General features: G+C 37.7%; 1 protein-coding gene across 1 annotated transcript in view; it reads right to left on the bottom strand.

Moving 5' to 3' along the window:
• The window catches only part of LOC128660131 (cryptochrome DASH), a 74,619-nt gene that overhangs the window by 35,210 nt on the left and 20,801 nt on the right, over positions 1 to 18,608 (bottom strand). Inside the window, exons 7-11 of the mRNA XM_053713778.1 lie at positions 14,825 to 14,898; positions 10,102 to 10,191; positions 7,774 to 7,853; positions 6,799 to 6,858; positions 6,523 to 6,680 (exon numbers count right to left, since the gene is read on the bottom strand). Of these exons, the coding sequence (XP_053569753.1) occupies positions 6,523 to 6,680; positions 6,799 to 6,858; positions 7,774 to 7,853; positions 10,102 to 10,191; positions 14,825 to 14,898 (462 nt within the window). The remainder of the gene's footprint in view (positions 1 to 6,522; positions 6,681 to 6,798; positions 6,859 to 7,773; positions 7,854 to 10,101; positions 10,192 to 14,824; positions 14,899 to 18,608) is intronic.

Below are 18,608 nucleotides of genomic sequence, written 5' to 3'. Positions count from 1 at the left end.
ATAAGTTAAACGTGGCTAGACTCCAACTTAATGACCTCCTAGATATTAAAGCTCAGAATACTGCCTTTCTCTTGCACCAAAAATACTTTACACAAGGGAACAAACCGGGAAAACTCTTGGCTAGAGCTCTTAAAAGTAAGCAATCCTCTACCTATGTACAGTCCTTAAAGGTTAATGCATCCTCAAAAACCACAAACTCTAAAATAATAGCCAATGAGTTTCGTAATTATTATAATAAACTTTATAATCTATGTCCTTCCCGTCCCATTGAGGAACACGCTCAAAAATGCAAAAAATATTTAGACCAACTTCAACAAGTCCATCCTGAACACCTCCAGCTCCTAAGCCAAGCCATCACTCCTCAGGAGTTAGACATTGCTATTCAGTCACTTAAGAATGGTAAAAGCCCTGGGCCGGATGGCTTTAGTAATCTCTATTACAAAACTTATAAACCAATTCTCTCTCCTCACCTTTTACAACTCTTCAATTCCATAGGCCCAGAAAATCCATTCCCACCAAGCATGCTGGAGGCACTTATTACAGTCCTGCCCAAGCCGGGTAAACCAACAGATACACCATCAAACTTTAGACCTATATCTTTGCTGAATGTAGATCTCAAGATCTATTCCAAGATCCTGGCCAATCGACTGAATTTATCACTTCCATATCTGATCCACAATGACCAAACAGGGTTTGTCCCGCAAAGAGAAGCCAAGGACAATACAGTTAAGGCATTACACTTACTTCAATATTCATATAGACAGAATATTCCAACCCTTTTTATCTCTACAGATGCCGAAAAGGCGTTTGATAGGTTGGATTGGACATTTTTGACATGCACCTTACACAAATTTGGCTTACCAAAAGATTTTATATTTAAAATTACTGCACTATATACTGTCCCTACAGCAAAAATCAAGGTCAATGGCCTCTTGTCAGATCCCTTCCCAATCCGAAATGGTAGCCGTCAAGGTTGCCCTCTTTCTCCCTTACTATTTGTTTTGTCTATGGAAGTTCTGGCTGCTATTTTACGCTCCTCAAATTTAGTGGAAGGTATTAAAATCAAAACTTCAGAGTACAAACTGGCCCTATTTGCAGACGACCTCCTTATGACACTCACAAATCCTGTAAGATCCCTCAAGGCGGCTCACTCAATTCTCAAGGACTATGGAGACTTGTCTAATTTTTCTATAAATTATGAGGTCAGTCATTCTACCAGTTCACGTCACTCAGACAGACTTAATACACCTCCAATATATTGCCCCATTTACATTAAATACTCAATCCTTTAAATACTTAGGCATATATCTATCCCCAACTCAAGAGGAGTTCATCAAACTCAACTATGACTCACTAACATCACATATACTCTCAAACACTGAGACTTGGTCCCCTAAATCTATATCCTGGTTGGGTAGAATAGGAGCAGCTAAAATGACATTACTCCCTAAGATTTTATATATTTTACAGACTGTACCCATCCCCCTCCCAAAATCCATGATCCCAAAACTCCAATCAATCATTAATGCTTATATTTGGAAAGCCAAACCACCAAGAATTGACAAATCAACCCTATACAGAAACACCACCCAGGGAGGCTTAGGGGTCCCAAACATAAGGGAATACAGAAATGCCATATTTCTTTTAAGAATTATAGATTGGTGCTCGTTTGAAGAGCATCATCATAAACAATGGGTTAAACTTTAGCATGAACTCTCCGGTTGTACCCAATTGGGCTCTATGTGTTGGACTGATATATATCGATCCAAGACCAAATACCTTAATAACCCAATCATACATGAGACTTTTAATACATGGATAGAGATAGTTAAAACACACCCTAATTTGTCCTCAATACCCTCCCCACTGACACCTATACTACAGAATGATAACTTTCCACCGGGACTCACTTTCACCCCCACAGGTACCAAGGACATTCATCTTCTGTTACCAGCCTATGTATTGACAGAAGGTGGTAATTTACTACCTAGATATTCCATGGAATCCTTGGGCAATGGATTTTTCAGTATGTGGTTTCGGTACCTCCAACTTAGCCACTACTTTCAGTCCTCACATAAATCCCACCTAAATAGGCAGCGAACACAATTTGAGATACTGTGCAGTTCTTCCTCTTCTAACTTTCACACAATTTCTCGTAATATAAACTATTGACTACAGCAATTGAAACCGATTTAAAAACATTTACTAAAGCTTGGAATAGAGACTTACCATTTTTAATCCCAATTACAGAATGGCATTCAATTTTCACAGCGGTGAAACGGTCGGCATATTCGGCTAAACTTATAGAAACCAACATGAAATTATTAACTAGGTGGTATCTCACACCACAGAGACTCAAGCATCTCTTTCCTGGTTCTTCTAACCGCTGCTGGAGACAGTGTAGGGAAGAGGGCACGCTATTCCATATTTGGTGAGCCTGTCCTAAAATTCAAGCATTTTGGACATCTATTATACCATATATACAAAACACCATTGGCACTTCGATGCCTCACGACCCGACTATCTACCTGTTCCACAAATACCCCAAACTTAACTCACAACTACACTATAAACTACTACAAATAATGATTAACAGTGCAAATCAACTAATTCCAAGACTGTGGAAAAAAGAATCAATTCCCACCCTAGCTCAGTGGATACAAGAGATACAACTCAATCTCAAGCTGGAAAGATATCACTATCTTTTAATAAACAAACTAGACACTCATGCAGAGATATTGCTTCTGTGGGATTCTAGACCCACTTAGGGCCCTACCACGACTCTTTTGTATACACTAATCAACTACATACAGACTACTCAAGACGAATCCCTCTACTTTCCTAAGACGACGTTGTGTTCTATGGGTTGTCACAGACTTTCACATTCCAGGCTTAGATGTTAATACTCCTTAATGTCATATTGCGTTGATACCAGATGTATTTGTTTAGATGAAAACACACAGATACATGTATGCTTCGACCAAGAATTAATGGACACACATGGAAATTATAACTGTTCAATGTTTATTGTTACTAGTTTACTTTGGTTATTTTGTTACAAAAAAGAAGGAAAAATTGTGAAAATGCAAGGTCCTCAATGTTGGGAACTTTACTGGTTCATCTTTCAAAGGGGTTCTACGGTTTGGACTCTATTGAACTCCTTATGGACTCCTTATGGACTCACTTATCTGAGATATGTATGGACTCTATATTTAACACGAGGCCTAAGCCTTTAATCTTTGTTTTGCAAATGATCATCATGTTTTTTTTTGACACATGTATGTTTTAAACAGAAATAAACAATTTTTCCTTAAAAAAAAAAAAAAAAGAACACAAGAAGCAAAAAAACACAAAACAAAAAAAACTTAAACACCTAGGTAAAGTAGATCAAAGGAGCCCTATGTAAATTGTCAAATTCCAAGTTTTTAAATTTAAATCTTAAATTTTAAAAGTTGTCCAATTGCATTCTCTATTAAGTCCTTTAGGCCAATTTGTTAATCCAAAAGGCCTCTCTTTTATTTAAAAGAGCCTCACTATCTCCACCTCTTCTAGGCATACGAATTTGCTCAATAATTTGAAAACGAAGCTGACTAATATTATGCCCAGCCTGCAAAAAATGTGAAGAAACCAGAGCATCCTTACCACACCTGATATTTGACTTGTGTTCAGAGATCCTTTCTCTTGCCTCTCTGGTCGATTGTCCAATGTATAATAAAGAACATGGAAACTTAATGGCATAAATAATTAACTCTGATCTACAAGTCAAATATTCCTTAATTATGTATTTTTTACCCGTGTAGGGATGAAAAACTCTATCTCCCTTAATCATTGAATTGCAATTGATACACGAAAGACAAGGGAAACATCCTGTACGTCGCTTCCCAGTAATAGTTCTCTGAGTACATTTGCTACTACCAACATCTGCTCTTACTAACTGATCTTTTATGTTAGGACTTCTTTTGTAAGCTGGCATAGGTAACTCAGAAAATGCTTTAATATCTGGGTGGCATTTTTGTAAAATATGCCAATATTTACGTATGATTTTGTTTATTTGACTACTCCTAGTGTTGTATTGTGACACAAAAATTAACCTATCTTTTTTGTTTCTTTCTCCCTTTACTGTGTTAGGCATAGGACTTTCAGATCTTGAAGAATACGGTCTACTCGCAACAACTGACTTTTCGGTATAGCTTTAAAGGTAGAAGGTGGATGGAAGCTGTTAAATAACAAAGTGTTATTTTTATCTGTAGGTTTAGAATAAATATCAGCCTTCAAGCCATGTTCACCTTTATAGATACATGTATCCAAAAATTGAATAGATTGTTCATTCCATGTTAAATTAAATTTGATACAATGAACAAAAAAAATGAAAACACCACAAGAGCTACAGAAGAGCACCCCGCTATTGTCTCCTCATGGTTTACCTACTCACAAATTAGACACTACCTTGGCACACACAAACACAAGCAACATTTCACCAGACACATCTCCATTTGAAAATCCCTGCATCATGGCCCACATGCCTAGACACCTAATCTCAATAATCAATAAACTCCTACTAACACCAAAAGAGGCCACCCTCCCAACATACACCACTCAGTGGCACTGGGAACTGGGCGCTACCTTCTCAGTTAAAGAATGGAGACAAATGTTTAAAATAGAAAAGTGCCTATCAGTCTGAGCACACACACACACACACACACAAGAATCACAATATAAATTACTGAGTAGGTGGTACCTTACACCAGCCAGATTAAAACAAATGTACCCAAAAACAACAGGCAAATGTTGGAGGCTGCGGGTCTGATGGCTTCCTCATACAAATATGGTAGGACTGCTTGCTGCTGAAAGCAATATGGGTAGATATGTGGAAAACTTTAGAACTAGAAATACCTAGAACACCCAAGACACTTCTATTCCGCTTCACAACCAAACTCCAAAACAAACCTAAAAAAATCCCTCTTGGTCCTAATGTTAGCATGCGCTAAAAGCCTCATTCCGGCCTATTGGAACACAACTAACATTCCTACTGTGGAGGAATGAAGAGCAAAATGACGATGACATTGCAGTTAGAGAGGTATCACTACCTGTGTACCTCACAAATTGAGATACAGGTATACCCCGCTCATACAGCGGGTAAGGGACCGGAGCCCCGCTGTAAAATGAAAACCGCCTTAAAGTGAAACAAGGCAGTTTTAGCTTTCTTATCAGTGTTTAAAATCTTAAAAACATGTTTGAACTAACATATATTAGGGGTGCAGTAGTGCTACGTTTTAGTTTAACACTAGCACAGCAAGTATTCAATAAATACTGTACCTGTAAAATAGTGACAATTACTGTAGTAAAATTTACCAGAGTACAATATTGAGACACAGATTGCACTGTAATGCAGTTAACAGAGTGAACTAAGCATAACAAAATGGTGCCAGTCACTTTTCTTGCAATCTCACAATGATTTACAGCACTGTTTCAAAATGCTTGGAGGTTGAACTTCAGCTCCACAAAGCGCTGTATTAGCGAATCGCTGTAAAGTGAAGCGCTGTAAAGTGAGGTATACCTGTACATGAAATAATGCAATGGTGAGAACTGAAAAGTGACCTCTGCAGAGGCTGTCTCCTTCCCCCAGAAAACATGCATACTCCCCTCTTACTTACCCACTTTTTTTTTTTTTCTCTCTTGGATCTGGCATAATAAGCCCCTCACTAATAAATTTGATTATTGTTTATGAACACACTAGTTTAACACTGGAATGTAAAGTGATACCTTACGCAATTATTATTGTGCTTTATGTTAACTCATTGTTACTTGTTCTAATTATTTACCTATATTTATAGTTTATGTTTGTATGAAATCAAATAATATTCAAAATGTAAAAAAGAAGAAAGGAAATAACACAAAAGAGCTAATACCTAAAGATATGAAGAGACGACATCACTAGTAGGATTCACCACTACTAACTTTCCTCCTCACTCTACTCTCCTTGCAACTTTCCTTATCAGAGGGGAATAGTTTTGCTGTGGACATTACACTTCAGTTATGTAATATATCCCCAATTATCTTTATATACTTAATCTGTATGATGTAATACAGTTGTTTTGGATGTTCAATAAAGTTCTTTTTGAAAAAATAAAAAAATATATAATTTGTTCTTTTATTGAAGAAACACGTGAACAGTTTTAGTAATTAAAAAGTAACAGGCATTGCCATGTTGTAACCTAGGTTTTCTAAGGGATAATTAAAAAGCTACTAGAGTAACAATCTCAGGGTTAAGATGCTTTATTGCAGTGTTTCTTAACCGCGGCCCTCAAGTACCCCCAACAGGCCAGGTTTTGCTCATAACTGAACCAGTGCAGAGGTGAAGTAATCAGCTGATCAGTAACCATGGTTACTAACCTGCTCTCACCCATAAGCTGATTATTTCACCTGTGCTCTAGTTCAGCTATAATGAAAACCTGGCCTGTTGGGGGTACTTAAGGACTGCGGTTGAAAAACAATGCTAAACTGGGAAAACTCTCTACTTACCAGAAGGTATTCAAACCATTCCGCGCCCATCCGCCAATCGAGACCAAGGTCCTTGGTCAAAAAACTGGCAACATTCTGCCGTCCTCTGTTAGACATAAAGCCTGTTGCAGCCAGCTCACGCATGTTGGCATCAACAAAGGGTACTCCAGTACGGCCTTCTGTGTAATAATAATAATAATAAATAATTAAATATAATTTTTAATATATGTTCCATAGCTACTTATTACTCTTCAATCTGAAGTTGTAGAAGTATTTGGAAAAAGAAATATCACAAACCTTTCCATGCATCAAACAGCTTTGGGTCTCTCTTCCATGGAACCTCCTTGTCCTGAAGTCCTAGAAAGAATCGCGGTTTACAAACATTTCTATTTAATGGTCAGTTGCACTAAAGATTATGAACTTAATTCATACACACACAATTGTTTGTCAAAATGAATCAATAAATGTATTAAAGGGACAGTCTACACCTTAGTCATCTTAAACTCTTCCCTTAGATTAAGCTGCAAAAAGCCCCCAGCACCTATTCTACTTCATGCAGCAGGAATTGTTAAAAAGTTATTTTAAACAGAATATGGTTTCTGGCAACTTTGAAATGGCTGTCAAGCTCCTCCCACTCATAAAATCACAATCTGGGCTGAATATCACGTCCAATCACAAAAGGCTCACTAGTTAGATTCAACAGACTGTCAATGCTATTCAGCAGAGTGCCTAGATGTAGCCCGGACTGTGATGTCATCAGTGGGTGGAGCTTAGCAACCATTTCAAAGTGGCCAGAAACAATATTCATTCATACGGTTCCTGCTGCATGATATAGAAAGGGGTGCAGGATGATATTTGCAACTTAAAGGAATAGTCTAGTCAAAATTGAACTTTCATGATTTAGATAGTGCCTGCAATTTTAAGCAACTTTCTCATTTACTCCTATGATAATTTTTCTTTGTTCTCTTGCTATCTTTATTTGAATGTAAGTTTAAGAGCCGGACCATTTTTGGTTCAGCACCTGGGTAGCACCTGCTGAATGGTGGCTATATTTAGACACCAATCAGAAAGTGCTACCCAGGTGAGAACCAAAAATAATGATAGCAAAAGAACAAAGAATAATTGATAATAGGAGTAAATAAGAAAGTTGCTTTAAATTGCATCCTCTATCTGAATCATGAAAGTTTAATTTGACTAGTTTATTCCTTTAATCTAAGGTAAGGCTTTAAGATGACTAAGGTGTAGACTGTCCCTTTAACACACCATACTAACCTCTCAAAAAAAATATTCTTTTTCCGTACTTCAGTGCGACAAATCGGAAATAATCCCTCCAGAGAAGTTCAAAAATGACCCTAAAACACAAATAAATCAAACACATTATATACATCGGATTTGTAGAACTCATTATATTTCTAATTTTAGAGCTATTTTAAAGGGTCAGTAAACAACTTGTAATTAGAAGACATTTTTGTTGTGTTGCTATAGATTATATCAGCCAAGTCCTAACATTTTTAAAACAAATTAAACATCCTTTTTACTGCAATTAGTTTTCAATAACCAAACTCCACCCACTATTTGCCTTATCTGTAGGAGCCAATCTGGGCTTTAGTCTGTAGACAACAGGGCCACTGCCATAATTATTTGCCGTTATCTGATAAAACCAATTAGGGACAGATATGTAGCAGATTTAGCCTTGAGAAGTCAGCAGTTGCATTTCAAGTTCTGAGAGTCAGATATTGCTCTATTTTCAGAGCTAAATTACATAGAAAGGGACATAACTAAACATTTTATAAGTAGTGCAAAAATAAAATGGACACACAGAGCATTTTCTTTTTTGTACTTGTGCGCACCTATAAAGAGCCTGCGGAAGTGTAGCATATGTGACTATATGTTATATCTGCAAGAACACAGGATTTTAAATTGCTGCCATATTACACTTGTTTCACAATTTTAAACAACTTTCCAAATTATTTCTATCATCAAATTTGCTTTGTCCTCTAGGTATCCTTTGTTAACCCTTTAAGGACACAGCTTTCAGTTTGCTCAATTGTTTTATGACGGAAAAATTCCGTCACATGTCCTTAAGAGGTTAAAGAGAAAACCTAGATTGTTTCAAGATCAGCAATGCACTTATGTTAACTAGATGAACATATTTGGTGATGATCAAATTTGCTTTGTTCTCATGTTATTCTTTGTTGAAGAGATATCTAGATAGGTAGCATGCACATGCCTGAGCTGCCATCTAGTGCTCTTGCTATAGTATAACAGTGTTGCAAAACAGCTGCCGTATAGTACTGCAGACACGTGCACACTACTGAACTTACCTTCCTGCTTCTTAACAAAGGATAGCAAGAAAAGGAAGAAAATTTGATAATAGAAGTACATTAGAAAGGTGTTTAAAATTGAATGTTCTATCTGAATCACAAAATATTTTTTTGCGGTTTTCGGCCTCTTTAAGACTACCTAGGTACTGTATGATGATTTTCAACAAAAGCAAAGAGAACAATGCACATTTGATAATAGCGGTAAATTGGAAAAGTACTTAAACAGACGGTCATGCTGTGTCTGAATCATGAGCGCTCAGCATTTCTACCACATCAGTGAATACCAGACATGAGTAACTGTTTATTTGTCGCATGAATATATAGAAGGGAACGTGTACACTGCAGGAACTTTTTAACAGAAAGAATCGCACAAATTAACAAATTGCGCCTCACTTTCAATTTTTCTTTTTATAAATGGTTCACCAATTTTTTTACTCTTTGAAAGAAACCTTTGTGCAAGTCCTTTATAAATACAGTATCAGCTGATACAATTATAGGATAATGGTTTCATAACAATGTTTACACTAGGTTAAAATTGCTGTTTCTTTACACACTTAAAACGGACAGAAAAGACAAAATTAAATGTTTATTTCGATAGAGCATTCAATTTTTAACTTTCCAATTTACTTGTATTAAATTTGCTTTGTTCTGTTGGTATCATTTGTTGAACATTAAAGGTTGGTAAACTGATACAATCTTAGAAGTGTGAACGTGCCTGCAGCACTTCATGACAGATGTGTTGGCAACTATGTATAACATTACTGTAAATATTGTTGCAAACAATGCTGACAGACGGCAAAAGACACGTGCACGCTCCTAAGCTCACCTAGTATTTTTTTTTAACAGAGAGCAAGACAACTATGCTAAACTGATAACTGCGGTAAGTTGGAAAAGTTGTTTAAAATTCCATGCTCTATCTAATTCATTTAAGCTTAATTTTCACTTTGTCATAATTCAGACATAGCATGCAATTAAAAAAAAGAAGTTCCAATTACCTATTTTATTGTTCTTTTTGTATCCTTTGTTGAAAATACCTAGGTAGACTCAGAAGCTGCTGATTGGTGGCTACACATTTAAACCCCTGTCATTGGCGTTCAGCTAGCTCCCAGTAGCACATTACTGTTCCTTCAACAAAGGATATCAAGAGAATGAAGCAAATTAGATAATAGAAGTAAATTTGAAAGTTGTTTCAAATTGTATGATCTCTCTGACTCATGAAAGAAAAATGTTGAGTTTCATGTCCCTTTAAGTTTTATGGGTGTTTGTTTTTTCTTACCAGTAAGTGCTTTGATTTGCAGTTCGTTCTTGTTCATATTTTTTGATCTGTTCATAAATGTATCGTGGAGAGATACAACCCAAAGCAAGCCTGAGATCAGAGCACAAAATTCAAGAAACCATTTAATCATAATAACCCATCTTTATATCTATTTATTAAAGTCAGAGGACACGCAGCAAAAACTGTTTCAATTAATGTTATTTAGAAAATTAAACAAAATTTTTTTTACAATCCCAACCCCCCAAAATGCAATATTACAATAGACCACCAGAATGGTTCTACACGAGTGCAGTAGTACAAAAGCCCACCAGGATGGTTCTACATGAGTGCAATAGTACAATAGCCCACCAGTATTGTTCTACATGAGTGCAATAGTACAGTAGACCACCAGTATGGTTCTGCATGAGTGCAATAGTACAATAGACCACCAGAATGGTTCTACATGAGTGCAGTAGTACAAAAGCCCACCAGTATGGTTCTACATGAGTGCAATAGTACAGTAGACCACCAGGATGGTTCTACATGAGTGCAATAGTACAGTAGACCACCAGTATGGTTCTACATGAGTGCAATAGTACAGTAGACCACCAGTATGGTTCTACATGAGTGCAATAGTACAGTAGACCACCAGTATGGTTCTGCATGAGTGCAATAGTACAATAACCCAGCAATATGGTTCTACATGAGTACAACAGACCACCAGTATGGTTCTACATGAGTGCAATAGTACAAAAGACCACCATTATGGTTCTGCATGAGTGCAATAGTACAATAGCCCACCAATATGGTTCTACATGAGTGCAATAGTACAATAGCCCACCAGTATGGTTCTACATGAGTGCACTAGTACAGTAGCCCACCAGTATGGTTCTACATTAGAGCAATAGTACAATAGCCCACCAGTATGGTTCTACATGAGTACAACAGTCCACCAGTATGGTTCTACATGAGTACAACAGTCCACCAGTATGGTTCTACATGAGTACAACAGTCCACCAGTATGGTTCTACATGAGTGCAATAGTACAAGAGCCCACCAGTATGGTTCTACATGAGTGCACTAGTACAATAGACCACCAGTATGGTTCTACATGAGTGCAATAGTACAATAGCCCACCAGTATGGTTTTACATGAGTGTAATAGTACAATATCCCACCAGTATGGTCCTGCATTAGTGCAATAGTATAATAGCCCACCAGTATGGTTCTACATCAGTGCACTAGTACAACAACCCACCAGTATGGTCCTGCATGAGTGCAATAGTATAATAGCCCACCAGTATGGTTCTACATCAGTGCACTAGTACAACAACCCACCAGTATGGTTCTGCATGAGTGCAATAGTACAACAGCCCACTAGTATGGTTCTACATGAGTGCAATAGTACAATAGCCCACCAGTATGGTTGTACATGGAGTGTAAAAGTACAATAGCCCACCAGTATAGTTCTACATGAGTGCAATAGTACAATAGCCCACCAGTATGGTTGTACATGGAGTGTAATAGTACAATAGCCCACCAGTATGGTTGTACATGGAGTGTAATAGTACAATAGCCCACCAGTATGGTTTTACATGAGTGTAATAGTACAACAACCCACCAGTATGGTTCTGCATGAGTGCAATAATATAATAGCCCACCAGTATGGTCCTGCATGAGTGCAATAGTACAATAGCCCACCAGTATGGTTTTACATGAGTGCAATAGTACAATAGCCCACCAGTATGGTTCTACATGAGTGCAATAGCCCACCAGAATGGTTCTACATGAGTGCAATATTACAGTAGACCACCAGTATGGTTCTACATGAGTGCAATATTACAGTAGCCCACCAGTATGGTTCTACATGAGTGCAATAGTACAGTAGACCACCAGGATGGTTCTAAATGAGTGCAATAGTACAGTAGACCACCAGTATGGTTCTACATGAGTGCAATAGTACAATAGACCACCAGTATGGTTCTACATGAGTGCAATAGTACAAAATACCACCAGTATGGTTATGCATGAGTGCAATAGTACAATAGTCCACCAATATGGTTTTACATGAGTGTAATAGTACAACAACCCACCAGTATGGTTCTGCATGAGTGCAATAGTATAATAGCCCACCAGTATGGTCCTGCATGAATGCAATAGTATAATAGCCCAGTATGGTTCTACATGAGTGCAATAGCCCACCAGAATGATTCTATAGAAATGCAATAGTACAACAGCCCACCAGTATGGTTCTACGTCAGTGCACTAGTACAACAACCCACCAGTATGGTTTTGCATGAGTGCAATAGTATAATAGCCCACCAGTATGGTCCTGCATGAATGCAATAGTATAATAGCCCAGTATGGTTCTACATGAGTGCAATAGCCCACCAGAATGATTCTATAGAAGTGCAATAGTACAACAGCCCACCAGTATGGTTCTACGTCAGTGCACTAGTACAACAACCCACCAGTATGGTTCTGCATGAGTGCAATAGTATAATAGCCCCCCAGTATGGTTCTACGTCAGTGCACTAGTACAACAACCCACCAGTATGGTTCTACGTCAGTGCACTAGTACAACAACCCACCAGTATGGTTCTGCATGAGTGCAATAGTATAATAGCCCACCAGTATGGTCCTGCATGAGTGCAATAGTATAATAGCCCACCAGTATGGTTCTACATCAGTGCACTAGTACAACAACCCACCAGTATGGTTCTGCATGAGTGCAATAGTATAATAGCCCATCAGTATGGTTCTACATGAGTGCAATAGCCCACCAGAATGGTTCTATAGAAGTGCAATAGTACAACAGCCCACCAGTATGGTTCTACGTCAGTGCACTAGTACAACAACCCACCAGTATGGTTTTGCATGAGTGCAATAGTATAATAGCCCACCGAAATGGTTCTACGTCAGTGCACTAGTACAACAACCCACCAGTATGGTTCTGCATGAGTGCAATAGTATAATAGCCCACCAGTATGGTTCTACATGAGAGCAATAGCCCACCAGTATGGTTCTACGTCAGTGCACTAGTACAACAACCCACCAGTATAGTTCTGCATGAGTGCAATAGTATAATAGCCCATCAGTATGGTTCTACATGAGTGCAATAGCCCACCAGAATGGTTCTATAGAAGTGCAATAGTACAACAGCCCACCAGTATGGTTCTACGTCAGTGCACTAGTACAAAAACCCACCAGTATGGTTCTGCATGAGTGCAATAGTATAATAGCCCATCAGTATGATTCTACAGGAGTGCAATATTACAGTAGATAACCAGTATGGTTCTACATGAGTGCAATAGTACAGTAGACCACCAGTATGGTTCTACATGAGTGCAATAGTACAATAGCCCACCAGTATGGTTCTACGTCAGTGCACTAGTACAACCCACCAGTATGGTTCTACGTCAGTGCACTAGTACAACCCACCAGTATGGTTCTACATGAGTGCAATAGTACAATAGCCCACCAGTATGGTTCTACGTCAGTGCACTAGTACAACAACCCACCAGTATGGTTCTACGTCAGTGCACCAGTACAACAACCCACCAGTATGGTTCTACATGAGTGCAATAGTATAATAGCCCACCAGTATGGTTCTAAGTCAGTGCACCAGTACAACAACTCACCAGTATGGTTCTACATGAGTGCAATAGTATAATAGCCCACCAATATGGTTCTACGTCAGTGCACTAGTACAACAACCCACCAGTATGGTTCTACGTCAGTGCACCAGTACAACAACCCACCAGTATGGTTCTGCATGAGTACAACAACCCACCAGTATGGTTCTACATGAGTGCAATAGTACAATAGCCCACCAGTATGGTTCTACGTCAGTGCACTAGTACAACAACCCACCAGTATGGTTCTATGTCAGTGCACCAGTACAACAACCCACCAGTATGGTTCTACATGAGTGCAATAGTATAATAGCCCACCAGTATGGTTCTACGTCAGTGCACCAGTACAACAACTCACCAGTATGGTTCTTCATGAGTGCAATAGTATAATAGCCCACCAGTATGGTTCTACGTCAGTGAACTAGTACAACAACCCACCAGTATGGTTCTACGTCAGTGCACCAGTACAACAACCCACCAGTATGGTTCTACATGAGTGCAATAGTATAATAGCCCACCAGTATGGTTCTACGTCAGTGCACTAGTACAACAACCCACCAGTATGGTTCTGCATGAGTACAACAACCCACCAGTATGGTTCTGCATGAGTACAACAACCCACCAGTATGGTTCTGCATGAGTACAACAACCCACCAGTATGGTTCTACATGAGTGCAATAGCCCACCAGAATGGTTCTATAGAAGTGCAATAGTATAAAAAGTGAGACTTCACACTAGAAAGAGAACATTTGAAGGCTAATCCTTTTTTAAACATATTTCTGGTTTCTGACAAATTAATATAAACTGGCTGATTAGGGATCAATCCACTTTTACCTAAAAGGTTTTGAATACATGGAAGCTTTTCAACCAATTCCATTGATCCTCTATTTTTATTTTACGTTTTAAAATTAAAATAGCTGGAGCATTTCCTTATAATTCCCATTCTTCTTCTGTTTCACCCATGCTAAAGGCAAACTTCTGCACTATTATGCACCATTGTACCATCTAGTAAGAGAGGAACAATTACTCTCCAAGCCATTAAAAGTATCAGAGCACAAGGGTTTTGTTACTAAAATGCTGTGATTTAAAACGTAGCCATTTGATCCTTACCACGGAGCAAATTTGGTTGAGTAATCCAGTCCCATGAGTCCATTCCGTGTGTCTTTGTAGGAAGCAATAAGATTCTGGAAGAGATAGGGAAATGTATATTTATATTAGACGATAGCTTTCCCTCTGACACATTGAAGCTACACAACTGTTCTTTCCCATGTACCATATACACAGCAAACAATATCAGTGCATACATAACTGTTTATTAAATGCTGCACACAAGTTAAGTCAGCAGATGTTCTATTTTCACAACAAAACAAACACAATTATTATTAGCCTGGATAAATTCCTCTCTATCCATTCTCTTCCTTATAGCTTTGTTTGTGGGTCTCTAGAGAAGTTTTAAAAGTGTATCATTACTGTTTTTGTCTCTCAGCTCTCCCTTTTCCTTTAACATGGCTCTCCTACCCCCTATCCCAGACTAGTGGTTTCTCTGTAATTTATATGTACCAATAAATGGCAACAGGAAGTAGGTGGCACTCGCACACAAATAGCTTTAAATGGATACTAAACTCAAAATGAAAGTGACAGTAAATGTGCAGAATTATGTAACATACGGATGTTTTCTTTTTTATATGTGCTTTTGTAAATGATTCATTTTGCACCTAAAACGATACTTACCTCCTGTCTGAAGCTGTCCTCTTCTACACGGCAGTTTTTACAAATACTGCGTCACGCCTCACTGTCTAATGATCACAGCGAGATCTGTGGCGCCATTCAACTGCATGTAGAGCACTCCCCTGCTAGGTAAAGCTGTTGGCTGTTTTACCTTACATGGGAGCGCACTACATGTACTTGAATGGTGCCACAGAGCTTGCAGTGATCATTAGACAGTGACCTCATATCTTTGAGCCCTAATAACGTTTTATTACAATTTGTTTTAAAAAAATAATTTTTAATTAGTGTTATTATAAGTGTAACTGTACGTTTAAATTTATTTTTGATGTTTTTTGGGCAACTATATTGACTTGTGTAACAGTTAACCAGAACTCTGAAGTCGCGTTATCCCGACACTTGTAAATTCAACTGCGCTCAAGTGAACGTGTTTACATTCAACCTGTATTATGCAGTCTACTTCCAACACGGCAAAGATCCGACATAAACCTCTTTTCGCTTGTGCGCAACAGTTATTGCGACACTCGTAATCTAGTCCAGAGTAAGCAGAGATTCATGTGCACTCTGCTATTCTACGTTAAGAGGAGGACAGTAGCTTCTGATTGGCTGTACTGTCCACTATGAAAATAAAGTTTCTAAGTGATAGGTGAAGAGAGGAGGGTAAGTGGGAACACATCTAATAAAATAAGAAAAAATGAACAAGCAGGCAAAATAATGACTGTATATTGCAATGTCCTATATTCCTTAATTTAACAATTTAAGCAGGAGATTAAATGTGTAAACTATTCACTAGGATGCAGTCATAGCTGGGGAGTGCCATATCAGGGGCATTGGCATCTACTTTAAAGGAATGGAAGTCTTTGCAACTCCAAGAGCGGTAAAGCAAATTACTAGAGATATTAAAATAAATAGGATTGGATAACTAAGTGGTATCAAACATTTTACACAACAAAAGTACAACATTATGCATTTTGAATGCAAAAATCGTAAAGTGAAATTACAGACTCAATGGCACTTTACTGAAGGTAACCTAAGAGGAATGGGACTTAGGTGTTATTTCAGACAATTTAAAACTTGGTAAATAATGCAGCAGCAGAGCTAGAAAATGTAAAAAGGAAGGTTTACAACAAATTAACAAAAACAAAAATAGCAGAAAAAGTTGGAGAGTAGAAGGCTCAGCATTCATAAGTACATAGACTTCCAGAAGAGGTTGTAAGGACATTTACTGCACGTGAACTCAAGAATCCCTGATATATGCACATCTTCCATAAGAATTAAAGGACCATTAAAGGGATATTAAACACGATGAGATGGTAATATAAAATGATTAATTGTATATATAAAAAAAACCTCTGCAATATACTTTCACTATTCATTTTGTTCTCTTTTCCTGAAATTCCATTCTGTAATTCTGAGCATTTCAGTTCCTGTTAGAAATGGATGTGCAGAACACTGTTATATTACACACAGCCATTGGCTGTACACTCCAGTGATCTATTTAGAACTGTCCCTAATTGGTCACAGCAGAGAAAGTAACCTAAGTTACAACATGGCAGCTCCCAGTGTTTTATAGACACATCAGCCAATAACCGACTAGTATACGTATACACTGTGATCTCTTGCCCAAGCTCAGTAGGATCTGGTGCCTCAGAAAGTGTGCAAATAAAAAAAATGATAATGGGAGTAAATTGGAAAGTATCTTAAAACGTCATGCTCTATCTGAATTATGAAAGTTAAATTTTGGAGTTTAGTATTTAAGTTCCTCTCTCTCAGGCATTTTGAAGCAGTTATTTTATTAAAAGGCCTACATGCATGACATTTTATTCTTAAAGGGACATTAAACACTAAACAAACACTAGATAGAATGATGCATTCAAAGAAAAGATTAGTCTGAGAATAATGTTTAGAAGTATTTTTTAAAGGTTCATTAGCAGTTTAAAACTTTAAACTTGTTTTGTTAATATTTAGTGTCTATAAAGCAATGGAAGCTGCCATGTTGTAACTTAGGTTACCTTCTCTGCTGTGGCCAATTAGGGACAGTTAAAAATAGGAGTGTGCAGCCAATGGCTGTGTGGAATATAACTTACATTTTTAACACAAAATGAAAAGCTCGAATTACAGGAAGAGGAGTCAAAATAAAAAATGCAAGTATACGGCTTAGTTTTTTTTTTTTTATATATACAATGTATCATTTATTTTTATATTACCATCTCAAAGTGTTTAATGTCCCTTTAAAGGGACAGTTTACTCAAAAACTTTCTAACCTTTAATTTGTTCCCAATGATCCACTTTACCTGCTGGAGTGTATTACATTGTTTACAAGTATTTACATTACCTTTATATTGGCATTTGAAATAGCCGATTTAGCCTGTGGTATCCCCACCTATCCTGAAAGTTTTTGGCCTCAAGGCCAAGCTGTGTTAACACAGCCAGTAGAAGAAATTACACTCCCAGTGGGTTATAGAAGAGATAAGGTCATAAAATGTTAATTTTCCATTGATGTCTCCAAGTATTGGTGATTGGTTTATGGACAGATATAAAATAAAGAAGTGTTTTTATCGGACACAAGCACACCTCACTCTCATAATTATGTTAGCTGTTGAGAAAGTGAATCTGGCTTTTTTTTATATATGTATATTTAAAGGGACATAATACCCATATTCTAAATCAATTGAAAGTGATGCAGCATAACTGTAAAAAGCGGACATGAAAATATCACATGAACATCTCTATGTAAAAAAATGAAGATATTTTACATCAAAATGTCTTTAGCTCACAAGAGTGCTCTGGTAACAGTTATACTTCAGCAGAAAAAAAAACCCCAACAACAATAGCAAATCAGCATCAGCAGCACTGAGGTCATGCTATGCTTTGATCTCATGAGATTTCACTGAAATATTGTGAGATTCCACAGTAAACCTCCTTAAACTGAATAGGGAATTAATTAATATGACTGTGCCTGCACATGCCAGATGCATACTCCCTGGGACTAATATCCTGATTGGCTGCTTAAAGTCCCTTTACAATGGGTGTGAATACTATGACATTTTGAGGTAAATATATTCTTTTTTTACATAGAGATGTTCAGGTGATATTTTCTAGCAGCATTTTACAGCTATGCTGCATCACTTTCACGTGCTTCACCATTTGGGTATCATGTCCCTTTAAG

Source organism: Bombina bombina, chromosome 5 (assembly GCF_027579735.1).
Source record: "Bombina bombina isolate aBomBom1 chromosome 5, aBomBom1.pri, whole genome shotgun sequence".
Classification (NCBI taxonomy): Eukaryota; Metazoa; Chordata; class Amphibia; order Anura; family Bombinatoridae; genus Bombina; species Bombina bombina.
The sequence above is the reverse complement of the archived record's forward strand: the minus strand, read 5'-3'. Positions and strand labels throughout refer to the sequence as shown.